At 35.8% G+C, this 17056-nt stretch overlaps 1 protein-coding gene across 4 annotated transcripts in view; it reads right to left on the bottom strand.

Moving 5' to 3' along the window:
- Positions 1–17056, bottom strand: part of LOC137295409 (vasodilator-stimulated phosphoprotein-like) — a 52704-nt gene that overhangs the window by 35356 nt on the left and 292 nt on the right. For all 4 annotated transcript variants that reach the window (XM_067826766.1, XM_067826768.1, XM_067826769.1 and 1 more), the window contains exons 2-3: positions 2071–2236; positions 1518–1683 (exon numbers count right to left, since the gene is read on the bottom strand). In XM_067826766.1, coding sequence (XP_067682867.1) covers positions 1518–1683; positions 2071–2236 — 332 coding nt within the window. The remainder of the gene's footprint in view (positions 1–1517; positions 1684–2070; positions 2237–17056) is intronic.

Here is a 17056-nt window from a genome sequence, read left to right as displayed (position 1 = left end):
TCTTGATGCATATGTCAGGGTAGAGATTGCAATTCTACACTTACGCAGGTCAGTGAATATTTAGAAAACCCAAGTTTATTTTCATATATTGTAAAATGTAAACATAAAACAATATGTCACACCCTCTTTACATGCTGGTGTTGGTTGTAAGAAAAATCCATTTTATTAAGTTGTTGTTTGATCTTGTTGTTGTCAGGAATTTTTTTTAGTGATTTACTATTTTAATATTGTTTACAGTGAGATGTTAAATGCGTGCTGTCTTTAATTCCCCCAACTCCTAAATCTCATTCAAAAATAGAAAGTTCAAATTCATTCAGATGTAATTCAGCTAATGATCAGTAATCATTATAAAGACACTGCTTTCCAATGTGGTGGGGAAATGAACAGGCAATAATATTCATGGGTGGGTAATATCCAAGTGGGCAATTGCCATACACAAGTCTTCCCAGAATGGACAAATGTCAAATGTGTCAAATGTATGTGCTTGTAAGGGCAGCTGCATAACTAACACATGTCGTCATAAAAATCAAGGAGTAAAATGTTCTACAAAGTGTCAAACAACCACAACTAACGCATGTCAAAATAAAGTTTAGTACTACTGCTATCTTCATTGTTACCTGTGTAAAAAGATATGTGAATATTGTAATAAATGTATCTGAAACGGGAAACAGTCTATACCTGAGTAAAATGCATACTATTATTCCCACAGATAAATTAGCATTTCTACCAGCTGAACTGGAAATTGACAATTGAGTGGAGACTCAAATTGCAGTTTCTACTAGTAGGATCGGAGACTCAACCAGCAGAGACTCCAATTGCAATCTCTACTGGTACAGATTCCGATTGCAGTTTCTACTGGTAGAATCACTGATTCTACCAAATTGCAGTATCTACCTTGACACATACATAATCATTATTATTTTCCAAAAAAAATAAAGAATATTTGACCTTGTTTTCAACAATTTTCAAGATTTCAATGTATCAATATTCTACTGATATATTTTGCTGTAAGCATATTTTCTGAAAACAAAAGCTGTTGCATGTTCAAAATGCTGTGCTGAGTTTGTAGTGTGAGAAAAAAAGAGGGCAAAAAAACCCAAAACGATAATGTAGCATTTTACCTTTATGAACAGTGAGTGGGTGAACTAAAGCCAGTTTAGTCCATAAGTTTGTTATATCTTGATAAATCATCTTAACCATTATATAGTAGGAATTAAGCCAAAATATCAAAGCTTACAGGCATTTAGCACTTCTGCTAAACCCACAAATAATAAGTCTGGTGTTGACTATCCCAGCATCATAATCAGGGCAAATCGAGGATTCAAACCCATGATCAGTGAATTTAGGCTTCCAAGGGACACAGGCGTATTGCTGTTGCCAGACCACGGGGCCACCAAGTAAAACAAATAACTGCGGTTACGTAAACTGACAATTATTGATACCTTCAGAACTGAATGAGTGTGAACCATGATCAATGAACCATCATGCCATGCTGAGGTGTGTATGTGGTAACTTACTGTTCAATGTGTCTAATGCTGTCATCATAGCATGAGCAAAGTGTTCTGCTTCTTCTTTGCTGGCAAAATTTAATCCATAAACTTGCCGGCTGTCCCGCCATTGATGAAATGTAGCTGTAGCCTGGTTATATTTTAATCCTTTTAATATGGCACAGTTTATAACCACCTGAAAACAAAAGATTTTGATGAGAAATAATCAGATCTTGAAACAGAGAGACATGGATTAAGAGTGAAAGACTTTAATGAAATTACTGCAATACCAAGAGAAATATAGATTTGGATGCTGCACTGATTAAAGGAGTAGATATCTGGTCCCCTTGTTTCTTGTTTACCAAAGAACAAACACCATGCATTTTACTTACTCCAGGTTTTACATTCACAACCAAAGTAGAATTGAACCCATGTCGTCAGCGTGATGAGCAAACACTTTTCCCCACTGGTTACCCCACCACTGCTTGCACAAGCACAAGCATGCATTGCTGAAGACCAATTTTGACCAAGATAGGCATCGGTGGTCTGTGTTCTAACAATTTGAACAAAGATCTGAACTCACCTCATGATCCTGAAGTTTGCGCCCCACAACCCTGAAGGAGTTCTGTGTGGTGTGGTGGTAGATCTGAACTTTTGACAGCCCCTGCGTGGCGCCACTTGGTATCCACTTCCTGTTGGCATCATCATATATCATAACAGAGGCTCGAGCAGCCACAATGGCTAACTCACTGAAAAGAGAAAAAACAGAGCTTGCCGACATCTTTCTATGCATTGAAACGTATGTATTGGGCAGCAAGATTTAAACTGAAAAACTGAATTACTAAGAAACTTAAAACCTAACATTAAATGGGCACAAAGTAAACATACTGTATTGTGCTGCTTTATGTTAGTAATATGTCGAAAACTAATTTAATAGTTGGCATAACCGACTGAAACTATCATATAAGATGTTTTCAGCCAGTGCTATCATACCAACACCTGACCACTCACTCCACTGTCATACAGTATTTTAAAAAAACAAAAACATCTTAAATATGCAAATGGAACGGAACAAAATCATAAATATCTATCATGCCAAACTGCAGATATACTCCACTGATTCAATGACAACCATGACTAAATGTTTTATACTACTGAAGGAATGTGTTAAACTTCAGATTAAGATGTAATATAAAAACTCTTATACTGAATATTTCACCATGGTAACACATATAATCATATTACATCATGACAGGTTCCATATGTTTTGCAGTTTGCCACTGTTTGCCACTGTTTGCAAGCTGTCTGATATTATCACCCCTAACATGCTCTGTTTATTTGCTTAAAAAGCAGAAACGATAAAATATGCCACAAAACTGAGGAGGAAACCAGCTAAAGTACAATAATCCTAAAATGATAAGTCCAACACTTCAACAGTGCCTGGCTATGAATGAGCCACCCAGCAGCCAGCAAGCCCCTAAGCAGCCCATAATGCAATTGATACGGTAATTAGTAGGGACAAGAATGTGTTTATAAATCATGAGTCACTCACACTTGACACAGACAGACTGGGACATTACAAACCCCTCAGAAGCAGCTACTTGGGACAGTGTCAGGGAGGGCTAGAGATTCACATGGAAGGGAAGTGATGTGCAACCGGAATGCCTGCCACTCAGCCAGATATCATAAAGCCCCTGTGCCTCCTATCATCAACAAAATGTCCTACATTTGTCTATTTTACATCCGATGCTTCTCTCAGCTTTTCCACATGCATGGAAATTATTCAATTAGTCAATCCTGGACCAGACACACCAGATATTATTTTCAACATCCAACACCATCTGTGGACTGAGACACAATCAACACAACAGCCCCTGTCCAACTACAAGCAGAGGCGGACCTATAGACTAATGTTTAGTCCCTGAATATATATAATTTTGATTGTAACAGGTTAACTAATTTGAATTGAAAAGGAGGACCCAGAGAGACCAGATTGAGAGACCAAAACCTGTCCAATTGTGTACTGAATTGCTATATTTAGGGCTTTTGCATTGCAAAGAAGGTTAGGCAATGGGAAAATAATGTAGCTCTGAGACTGAGACAGACAGACTAAGGGACATATCCTAATCAGGAATCCCATTCGAAGTGCTGTACCTGTCATCAAACATGACAGACACAGTGAGAGAGAGACTGTTTGATCATGCTGTAGGATTCCAGCTGTAACCCAGCAGCTTATCAATAATCCACAAGGCAAATCAAGTCAGTGGTTGACGTATAACCATGATAACCCATCAGGGTTGATTTACACACAATAAACCTCACCATACACTGTAACATCTGACCTTCCTGTTTGAAAAACTGGGTACTATGGGCCTAGTATCTCCACAAGATGATACCAAATGACAGCTGTACTGCCATGTTAATCTATTAAGTCTGTCATCAGGTCAGTTTCTTAGTTGTGTGTTTTCTAAGATTATCCAAACCAAAAGAGATAGTGTTCCAAACGTAAATAAATTTGACTGAAAAGATGTTTCAATTGCCATGCAATCCTAAGTATGAAACAATGAGGAATGCATATTCTTCAGTACAACTCTAACATTGCAAACACCTCTTATATCAATGCAGAGACTAAGTAAGCTCTGGAGAATTTTTGAAGTAGGCAAAAAGAAAAAATTCGCACAAGAATTATCAAATTTTGATATAACATGTGATGATAACTAGGATACCCCGGAACTTGCCCATCTTGTTGGTTGACGTTGAGTAGGACACCACTTTAAATCTTATCAGATATGTAGGTATCACACATTATGGTGCTTGGTGAAAGGTTGCACTTGATGGATCAGCAACTGGTGAAGGGAACTGAACCAGATTATGACCTCAACCTGTCAACCATTGAGCTGGTGTACCTCCGGCAGAAATGCATCAAGGTGTTATTCAAGTTCAGTTTTGTCTGGTGACACTCCCTTGTGTACAACCCCTTCAATAATTCAATACATGCCAGTTCATACGTCTTTGTAATCTAGTGAAAAAAAGCAAACTAATCCTGATCATTCGTTTAACATACAGTGTAAACAGTGTTGAATGTTGGCGTTTGATTATACTATATGCTGTAAGAAGTGTGGAAGTGAGTAGAAAACTGCATTTTCAACCTTTCTATTTAGCATTTCTGGAATCATAGATGAAAAACCATTTTGAAATAATCATATTGTTCATGAAGTGCCACATACAAATAATCAACACGTGAACTGTTACTGAGAAATGACCAGTAATATTTACACCACAGCCTTCCACTGAATGTAACAATCAAATGCCATGTTATGCCTTAATTATTTTACTATGACATGATTAACCACTAAATTAAAAAAAAGAAAATCGGAAAGTATAATCTACATCAGTTTGTGGATGCCTTGGAAATTACAACTGCAACAGAGGAATAATAATGTCATCATTATCCTTGTTGTATATGAAAAAAGACCACATCTAAAATCAAACACATTTTGACAATAATTAAATCTGTTTTGTCCTTTCTGACAAAAACAGCCATAATAATATCAGGCACAAATGACATTGATCAGAATATAATTCTAAAAATAACTTGAGATTTGGAAAGTGAAATATCCTGCCAGGAAATAAAATCAACTTGAGCACATTTAGACTCATTTTTCAGAGCATCTGCTGGAATGAAATTACTTCCAGCATCTGTTGCAATCTGTTGTTTTATTACAACGACCAACATGACTAGATATTCAGCTCTTTGCTGTGTGCAATGGAAACATGCTTGTCCCTACTTCTAACAGAAATTCAACACAAATACTGTTCTGTGTTCATTAAACAGACGACTTTCTTACCAAGGTTTACAAAATATTTCATGAATAGCTCAGTTTGAATAAGCTGATGCCCTATCAGCATGTATACAGCTGTTTCTGACACTGCCCTACTAAAAACAACCCTTGATGGAATGAGAAACCCTACACCCAATCTAGCACTCTGATGTTAACTCTATCTCTTGACGAAAACCTTATCCTCCATGCCAAGATACTATTGACCTTTGACATTACTTTTCCTGAGAGGGGGTTGTCTAAATGGCCAATTCTTCTGGTTCAGATTCCAAAATCTGTTGATGGTCCACAGCAAATATGAGATATGCACAAATCTGACTGTAAATCTGTTCATCATCTCTGTAAGAGATTTGTATATGTCTGCCAGATAGCCATGATCAAACAAGTGGTAGATTTATGCCAACAGCACAATGTTGCGATTATTACATCAGGGAGAACTATCAAGCCAATAAGATAAACATTATTATTTTGTAAAGTTCAGATATTTTTACCTCGTCTTTAGTTTCTATGGCTACACCATTATCCACTTGGTAATAAATTATCTGTTTGATCATCAACCAAACTTAGCTAGAAGACAAATATCCAGTATGAGACATATTCTCATTTCCATGCTTAAACTCTATCTATATTGCAAAATATGAAATCATATCAATAAGTGTATTTATTGCTTAAATGTACCCATTACCCAGTATCATTTTCTATCACAGTGATAATAACATGTTGATGCATTCATCTCTAGACAGACTTCAGGTGGCACAACCAGCTTCCGTGCCAACTGCAACAATTATCAAGGATAATTGGACACATTACTGTATACAATGTGTGCATTACAAATTCACATGATATATTCAGTAGATCGTATTTCTTGTAACAATTCATATACATTTTCCTCAAACTAAATAATGGAACTTCCTTCAGATTTAAATCTGATGTGAATTTACATCTTTATTACTGCTTCCATGAGGAAGGTCTGCGCAATAAACATCTTGTATCTTTTAACGATACACAAAAACTATACATAAATGCTCCCACAAGCCGAACTTACAACAAGATCCATAAGGAATCCAGTATTCCAGTGTATATCAAACACCTTACAAAGTTTGATGATAGCTGCTTGAAATTAAGAACCTGTTGGCAACTTAATGCAAAACGGCATAGAATTCTTTGTGGGTGACTTATTACAGGAATTAGGAATTAGGAATATTATCACATCCTCTTCAGGACATACCAACAATATCACCACCAATAGGCATTACAGCTTGTGACCATCAGGAAAATCAAACGTGGGACTCTGGTGTAATGATGAACTACTACAGAATTCCCACAACCTTTACTTCTTACATGAGTGTGGACCGTTGCTTATTCTACAGAACACAAATTTCCTTACTACGGAGACTTGGACTTTGTTTTCTGATACATATTTCTTGATGTCATATTGCATCAACTGCTATCAAAGACCTTGTTAAAACAACAGAGGAGCAAAACTTTAGTTCGAATTTGGACTGAATCACATTTGAGGTGACTGGTCACAACCATATTTCATATCAACTACACATAGGAATTTGACTGCAATTACAAACCAGTACTGGGTTTTCAGTTTATAATTATCTGTACATAGTGACTGTCATGAGGTTGCTTGTCTTGCATGACTGAAACACCTCATCAAACTTTCTCAATGACAACAAAAAATACACTTCCCTTTAAAAGCTTAGACTCACTAGCGTAAATATAGTCACTTACTTAAGGCAAATCTTCTAAACTGAAATTTGCAAAATATTGCTCATTGTGTAAAGGTACTTTTTACACATGAACTGAGGTATTATAACACACATATGTGGCATTTAAAGGATTATTGTCATGAGTTCAATAAAACTTGACACCCCAAACGCAGCTGTTCACATGCACAATATTTGCACATGCTTTCCTAGTGCAATTTATCTGCATATGGTTTGCTTTTGGTTCCCCCAATTTAGTGGAAAAATCAATCTTTGATGTAACCATATATATAAAGTTAGCATTTTGAGTAAGCTTAAAGTATATATGAGCAGTATATATAACAGTATCATAAATAACATACACCCAAAATAGCATCTAATAGCAGAGTGAAAAGCAAAAATTCTACATCATATGTCACTGACAGATGAATGCTAGCTATACTTGGAGGCATGAACAAAGCCTTTCACAGAAGGACCCAGCCAACCACACAGAACCTGACATTTTTCAAAGTCTGATTTTATACTGTATCTGACTTAATGATACACTACAATTCATTACAGGTCATTAAGTTTGAATACAAACAGACACAGGCAGTTTAAAAAGTTATGATATGTATGAATCATTTCAAACGGTTAGGAGGAAAATGTAAATGCAAGTGGTTGTTCAGATCTAGACTATCAGACACTTAACATATCAGTGGATTTTGGATCCCATCCAAAATATCTTCTGTAAGACACATATATAACTGAACAAATAGGGCTACTACTATTAAACTTCCTGCTTACACAGGGAGATAAAATCATGTGTGCATATGGATTGAATGTGCAGGTTTTAGTTACCTCACTATCACAGTGATAAACTCCTTTATTATAGCTCTCTGTCATATACTGGCTTTGAAGGACATGGCTTACAGTTGAAACTAATTATGACATGTATACACAAAATACCCAACATAAGTACCTGTATGACTAAGCCCCATTCATATGACAGAGTTGTTTTGTATATATGCAGATATGCCCATGTAAGCAAAGTTCCATGTAAAAGTGTATATGCTACACATTCATATGACAGAGTTTCGTATATATGCAGATATGCCCATGTAAGCAAAGTTACATGTAAAAGTATATATGCTACACATTCATATGATAGAGTTTCGTATATATGCAGATATGCCCATGTAAGCAAAGTTACATGTAAAAGTGTATATGCTACGCATTCATATGACAGAGTTTCGTATATATGCAGATATGCCCATGTAAGCAAAGTTACATGTAAAAGTGTATATGCTACACATTCATATGAGGTTAGGGTGAAATACAAGCAAACAGAAAGAAATCATTGAAAAACATTCATTTCTGATGTCACAATGGAGTGAGTGATTGAGTTTAGTTTCATGCCGCACACAGCAATATTCCAGCTATATGGTGGCAGTCTGTAAATAATCGAATCTGGACCACACAATCCAGTGACCAACAGCATGAGTGCTGATCTGTGCAAATGGGAACCGATGACATGTGCCAACCAAGTCAGCGAGCCAAACCACCCGTTAGTCGCCTCTTAAGACATGCAGATTTGCATTTATGTTAGGCAAGGGTTGCTGAAGGCCCGTTCTACCCCCTGACCTTCACAGGCCCGTAACGATGTGCCCTGTAGTGTATTATTGACAGTAATGTAAAAATAACACTTGTAACTTCTTGACTCACATTTATATGTTGTCATTATCAGGTTGTTGCTTTGAAAGGCTAAAAAATGATTTATTTCAACTTTGCTGAAGATGAGATTGCTGATTTGGGCAACTGTAGGGAAAAATGAACACAGGTCATGTCAACACCAACACCATGCACAAATATGAGGAAAATCAAATGTATCAAGCCTATCCCTAACAACACTACAAACACACTCTTGATTGAAATTAGAACCAATGGAAAAGAAAACAGGATCCTTATGTTCTCGTCATGTTGGAAAAGGCTGCTGTAATTAACACAAGCGGTGTGTATAACAACAGTGAGATAAAGGGCCAGGGAGGGAGGACTGGCAGGTGTTGGGTAATCAAGGTAATGCAGGTAAACAACCAGAGTCAACATGTTCAACACACCAACAGAAGGTTAGCCTTCAACATGGCTGCAGTGTAGAGGGAGGATGGTTGGACACCATCTAACCTAACGATGCAGTACAGGATGCTCACAGAATCATAATATCCTGATCCATATCATATATGGACAATAAAGTAGTATCTTCTCTTACTCACAGCTTATCTTGAACTCTTTAGAAACTTTTATACAGAGATGAACTATGTCCTTGACATTTAAGCCTATTGCCCTCACACTGGAAGAGTATATACAGTATATTATTATATACTAATACAGAATGGCATGTGCCTTCATTAAAAGTGTAACACAGTATCATTAAAAGCAAAATATAATTTCCTTTATATAATTCATCTATAAAATTTCATTAGGGCTATCAAACAATCCTCTCCAACAATATTTTTTATATTTTATTGGCCTAAACCATTCCACTGACACTGAAACAGAAATCAAATGCTTTGAACTAAAAACGTTAGTGAATGACCTCAGATTTCATTTCAGGAAGCATCAAAACATTTTTGCTGTAGAGTTATTGCCTGTCAGACAAGCAGATGTGCTTTATGGCTTTATTAGATGTGTTTGGGTCACCGTGACAATTTACAGCACAAAGCTGATACAACTCAATGTATATTGACAATACAACAGACAATAATGAAGCAGATTCACATAAGAGATATGTTTCTGGCACTGCTCAAAACACTAGAACTTAAAAGACAAGAAAAGGATGCTCTACATGTGGACATAAACAGAAAGGGTTATGAAAGATCTGGAAACTAACTTTTAAAAAAATCCAGACATTTCTTTTCGAATAGTGTTGATGGCTCAAAATAGGTGTCACAAAGCCTTTGCACAGTTATTAATGTTAGTCAAAATAAAATGATCGGAACATTATATTGTTTTCTAAAAATGAATTATTGTTATCAATTAAGTTTCAGCACATTTTGAACCTTTTGACGAAAATAACTGTTGGAAGTTCTGTGCAGATGGCTACGTTGAGATACAGATGATAGTTTTATCAGCTGGTCTTGTATGTGAAGGTAGTCTGAGTTACAAAGTCAATACCAAGTCAGACAGATGTGAACTAGATATACAGACCAGTCTATTGTCTGAGAGAAGATTAGTCGCAACTACATTTAATTTTACCCCTTTGATGAAGCATATAATAACCTCAGCGTATTTCCATTGTAAACATAAGGACAAAATACAAAAAGGTTCACCAACGTGAAAAAAATGTCAATGCTACAACATGTTGACAAAAATAGAAAATAGAAGATTCAACAAAAGTGTATATGAGGGCTGCAACGAATATCCTATGTGGCGAAAGATACATATCATGAATGTTAGGTGACAACTACGAGTAATTATTGATGAATATAATAGTGTAGTTAAGTGACTGATGCACAATATGGAACGACTATGCTGACAGTGTTAATCTGTCTCAGAAATTAAGTAATCTCATGACATTGAAATTTGGTATGTAATTGTTGTAGTCAACAGTACCATGTGCAGCCTTGGCAAACTAACATGATGCTGCAAGGCTGGTACATATTCCATTCATGCATTTCTCACTTTGGAAAAAGGACACAAGGGTTCAAGTAAAACATGCTCCCTTAACAAATTGTAAATATTCATTAATATTTGATTCTGCTGACCATGAATAACAAACTGAATTCAAGACAGGCTATGGTTCGATTCAAGGAATATGTGAGTGAATTGTAATAGCCTTAGCGCATATTTATTTCATCTTGAAAATATAATGTCTTTAGTATGATCTCACCTCTTTTAAGTTACTATAATTTCACTTGTACTTACTATTCTAAACTACAAACAACAAGATAATTCCTTTTATAGCATGAAAAATAAAAAAATAATATAATTTTGTTTGGAAATCTGACACAGTCTTTTAATTATTCAACATTAAACAAAACACAATAGCTGCAGTTATATTCCTTAGGATTACTCCTTCAGTTCCTCTCAATCCAAACAAAATTCTTTCAATGCCATGCTGTGTGACTAATCAACAGTCACTGAGCCTGGATGAGTGTATCCCAGTTACCTGTAGTAATGAATAAGCTATGGTGTAATGACTACTTTATCACCAAGGCTACTGGCTGTATTGTATACATGGACACTAACTGTACATAAATATTCTTAGTGTTACATAACATCATAATTATTAAAAATTAGTTTCCCTTGTGAGTCTATGTTATTTCAAACAAAACATATCAGATGAGCCTTACCATAAAAAGTATATTTAGTAATTTATTACCGATAGTTTTAGGGGGATTTACACAGGAAATATTAGCCAATGGATATATAAAATATGTATCACAAACACCTATATCAAAAGCGTTCTTGCATACATAGGAAAAATGAAAATGATAACAATTCTCAGCCGAATACCTGTAACTGCTTTCCTGATACATACTAATACCGATGGTTCACAAACACAAGTACAATTACGCCTCAGTCTTCCGACTCAGCAAGTAGTTCCCCGTAATACTAATAGTAAAATTTACAATGATAATAAAACTGAAATTATTGAGGTTTGGTTAGTGTGGAGGTGACAACAATAGTTGATACCTACCATTCCAGAGAGCAACCTGCATCAGCCATGTTTTGTGTGAACTTAAAGTCTGTACAACATTAATCTTGTAACCATGGGGCTGCTATTGATTAACAATTGTTACATGGAGCTTATCACAAACCAAAATAATTTGCAATCTGCCATATCACACCACTGAAGTTCTTAGTTACAGGCACAATGAATGACTCATTTAACGTTGCAACATGAAAGAAGTTATGTTACAACAAAGACCTGACATTACTGAGAATTCATCAGAAAGGGGACTAACAACTGTCAAATTCAACCATAAATCGAGTTAAATTTCTGACTAAAACAAACATTCAAATGCGACTGCCACAAACCATGCATAAACCAGCCACAAGACTCTGAGACATGAAGTTCTTCTAAATTGATAAAGATCTAAAATGTCTACCAGTTGAACCCAGAGGGAATGCAATTTTACAACAAGGTCAGAGTTGAAAGCCATTATGATTACGACTAGATGCTTTAGTTATCAGACAAAGAGAGTGAAAGGAGCATCAAGAGCACATCTTCTTTGTCTTATGTACACCCACTGATGTGAATAAATAAAGATCTCAGATCTTTCACAAACCAAGGAAGATTCCAACCAAAATTACAAACCCATAAACATTGGCTTGCACAGTATCCTCCTCGGGATCCAGTAACAAATCATCCAATTCTTCATATTCAGGGTAACTGGGATAACTTTGCATCCTGTAAGTTGGTTTTCATCAAGAAATGATTCTGTAACACGTAAATATTTAGCTGGGAAAACTGTTTGAGAGTATGAACGGATGGGGGCGCACCGCCTGTCTGCTAAATTTAGCAGTGTAACTATATACCCCTACAGCATGTTCCCTGGCCCTCACAACCTTCTGGCTAGTTCAACATGACAACTCTCCTCAAAGATACCTAATTAATTGACAAGGGATGACTTATGAGGACTGGCATTCCAACAAACTTTATAGGCACCGATCCTAGTACCAACACAGGTCATATGATCAATCTCTCATTGACCCTTGGCATTCAGGTAATTACTTAACTTGCAATGTTAGCTTACAAATTTCATGTAACACAGGTTGTTAGGGCAATATCATTAACATGATATAACACCAAGATGACCCACATGACTATCTCAAACAGAGACTTTTACACCCTACAACTCTTCAAGAGAATTAGGCACTCTGACACTGACAAATCTCTGTCAAAGTGTTTCCCAAAATGTTAGATTTCCTTTTAAACTAGAAATAAAGTTAACATAAAGAATAGGTGAGATCATTTTGCACACAATTCAAAATATTATGACAAATCTGCAAAACTAAAAAACACATTCACGGTAAATGATCCTGTCGACAAAATCTAACATCAGCTGACAAGCAAAGTTAAAACATCAGACATCCTTGAATGAGAAACATTTAACTTGCCATGTCATTTGAAAATACATATGCATGTCCACATGCACTTAATTAATTCTGGTCAGGTTTTGCTTAAAACATTAAGCTCTTTTCTAGAAATTAGAATATTGATATTTGACAAACAATTACTAGCAAAGTGAATTAAAGAAAAAACTTGAAAAGAGAACATGTGAAACCTTTAGGTGACAGGTGTCAATGTCCATGTCAGACATCTTTCGCATTCCTAAAGCATGGAAATCTAGCAGAGATTTGAGTCAAATTGGTGGTGTACATTTAACATGTCTGAACTAATATTACATGACTGTCACCTTCTACAATCAGTCAGTATTAGTTAAACCTTGCAAACATGACGTTTGTAAGGACATGCAGGTCAATCCATCAATCAAACAATGACCTTCACCTTGCTGACGTACATTTACTTCCTGTTTTACAATATTTGGGGTGTGCAATGACGTATTGACAAACTTAATCCTTGTTCAATCAATGATGTTTGTCGTTAAACACATCCCATCTGTTTGGCTGAACCTGTCTTATTGATAAGAAACTATTAGCAAATAGGAATTGATGAAATCACATGATATGATGGGTTTCTTTAAAAATTATTAGTTTTGTTTTAGAGACGGACAAACAACTTCCAGAACAAGAATTTGGAACATAAAACTGGTCTATCATGTTAATAACTTTGTGTCATGAAATGTGAATCGATCTTTTGAATGATGTCACTTAAACAAATGCTTTACATCCTGATACATATAAGTTTCTTTTGAGTGCATCCTTCAAGCAAGTGTTAACTTATTCCTTGTTATAAATTGCCTGAACACATTATAATATCATCATGCAGACTCAAGAAAATTAATATTTTTCTCATTTTAAAGTGTAAGTAATTTCTGAGATTCACAAATCTCAAGTCAACCGCATGTGATATGATGATAGTTTCCTCAATCAAAATTTTGAAATTCTGCAAAAAGGAACTGTCTTGCAGTTAACAAAAGGTGTTTAATGAAACACACTGAACATACAAGTGAAGTCAGTATTTTATTTCAAGGAACTCTTGGATGATTGTTTTGTAATGTTATGCTCAGCAATATTACAGCAGCATGACAGTCATCTGTCAATAATAAAAGCCTGACATGACAATCCAGTGATTGACATCCGAACATCAATCAATGCAGTTATGAAATAATGACTTGAATATCAGCTTAGTCAATACATCTGACTACTCAATCCATTTTCTTATATCACAGGTCAAGAATAGGTTACCAGGGATCTACATTCTCATCTGGAATCTCTACATTAGTAACTGCTGATCATTTGAATACCAGGGATGGCAAAAGGAAAATCGGTTTTCAGCTGAAAATGTAATATTGTGTCATCGAATGGGGGTTCAGATGATTCACAAAATTGATCAGTTTGAAACAAAATCAGAGGAAATCCGCAGATGTGCAGAAAATTGCCATCCCTGGAATACTGTTTGGGCATATCACAATGAGTGACTTTGGATTATTGTTGCTCCGAACTATATATAAATTATTTCAAATTATATCTGCTTATTGTGGTACAAAAGCCAGTCATAATGCATGAAGCCATTGAGTAGTGTTGATAGAAAGGATTCAAACCAAGCATCATAGATTCCTTGTGTACCCAAGGGATGCAACTTTGTACAATGAATTGTGCCTCTTCAGAAAAATGAGCCACCTGTGTCCCCAGATATGTAATAGACTTATGCGATGCATTGTAGTTTTTCATACACAGAGGTGTCATAAGTTGGATTTTAAGCACTGACTGGAATAACAAAATGTTCATGAGAAGTACAATAACCCAACCACCAACCATTACTAAGTAACCTAAGCAACCTAAATGTCATGACTGAATACAAAAAGGAAACAGATATAATAATATGCTACTGGACAATGTCAACTGACATACTCTGTGGGATCATGCCTGAATATAGGATTACACTTATTACCACACCAAAATAGATACTGTTTTCCATCTTTATGAAGATGTTATGAGTCTAGTGCAGATAAACCATGACATGCGTCTGGAGACAACATTGACTTGAACAAGTAAGCAAATAAATGCTGTTCCAGCAGTCATATTTCGTAAATCCTTTAAGTGAGCAAAGGACCAAGGGACCAAGGGACCAACCATCTTTTCAGATGGATGAGTAGTATTGTGTTCTACTTTCAGCAATGTTTCCATGCGATGTTATGGCAGGGTGCATCAAAACTAGGTTTTGTCTGAGAAAACTCAAGAAAATTCTGTGTAGTCTTAAACTCAGCTACTAATATTTCATATACCGGCACTCACATATGAAAATAGAGCTCTAAAGTCAAATTCAGGTAGACGCCAAAGTTCCCTTTCTAACTGCTACCCTTCTGGTAACTAAACCTTGTTCGCTAGGATGAGTGAGAACTTTTATCCTCAGGCAACTCAACCATCTTCTTTCTTCTTCGAGGAGATATTTAGATAGCATTTCCTCTCTGTCTTACTATAACTGTATCCAGTAACCTCTTACACACATATTTCAGACAATGTGGGTACTGCAATACCACAGCACAAGTCACTTCTTGTCACATGTGAACAAAAATGCTTATGCATGACAAAAATCTCTGGACCTGCAGAGCAAAATTAAACAAAATGTTCACCATAGCAGATCCAAACATTTCTGAAAGTCTGACTTCCTGGTTTGAGGCCCATGGAAAAGAGAACTAAAAAATGTATTAAATGAATAACTAGCAAATGAGAGTTTCATGAGCTGCACAAACACCTTGCCTAAATGGAGCATTATTTATAACATGTATGTTTCAGCTTTGGGGGATCATCCTGTATGTTTCAGCTTTGGGGGATCATTAATTGTCATACAATGGAAAGTCATTACGGTCTTCAATATCAACAATTAGACAATTCAGTTTAAAACCACATAATAGTTTGTACTCACAAAATTTTCACACAACTAAAATACATCAAGATACAAAAACTGCACTTGGACTGGCAATGTATGTACAAAACTAGCGATGCTTGAAAATACACATCACCTAACTGCAGTTAATCAATTAACATTGAGGTTGTCAATTAACATGGATCATTTGCATGAAAAGGTGTTGGTAATTACTGTTATATATGACTTCTAAACTTCAAAGTTACATGGAAAATATCTCAAGGAAAGACCTGCACCTGTCTAATTCTAGGTCCTGTTGCAAATACAAATACTGATTCAATAATGTGTCTAAATATATGATTATGTTACACTATAGTTACAACGAGATTCTGCAGCAGCTACTAACTGTTTGCAAGTGTTACTTTTCGAAAAGTACATGCATGAATAAACAAATCTGGTTATAAGTACATTACTATTTATCTTTTTTTCCAGTTATTGCCCTTAATCACAGAATATAGTATTTCCCCCTTTAACATTAGCCTATATATTAATTTGGCCTTCCGTCAAGATGTACATCATCCAGTTGTTTATTTTCCACCTGCTTATAATAAATATGCTTATATCATCTGTTCCTAACCATATGTTCATTTTGTTCACTAGCTACTGTGTGAACTATAGCAATAACATCTATGTAACTATTCTAATGTATGTTTCATGGAGAGTTGTTACATAGCCTATCAGTCAGGCAATATGGCCAAACCTAGACATAAGATCCACCAGTTTACTCATTTATCAAGAGGTCTGGTTCGATAAACCATTTAAAATGTTGTCGCTATTAATGTTTAAACTACTATTTCAATATTCTTGAATAACAGTTCCCCTACACGTGTGGATCTTTACAACAACGCTCACAGGATCTCTCACAAGCTTGATCCAAACCATTAGCATTTGAAAGAAATACACGGTATCTGAGTGGAAACTTCGTAAATCAACCCGTGCTTTTGATAAAGTGTATTCTAAGCCGTACCGATGAACTTTATAATC

Source organism: Haliotis asinina, chromosome 8 (genome assembly GCF_037392515.1).
Source record: "Haliotis asinina isolate JCU_RB_2024 chromosome 8, JCU_Hal_asi_v2, whole genome shotgun sequence".
Taxonomy (NCBI): domain Eukaryota; kingdom Metazoa; phylum Mollusca; class Gastropoda; order Lepetellida; family Haliotidae; genus Haliotis; species Haliotis asinina.
The sequence above is the reverse complement of the archived record's forward strand: the minus strand, read 5'-3'. Positions and strand labels throughout refer to the sequence as shown.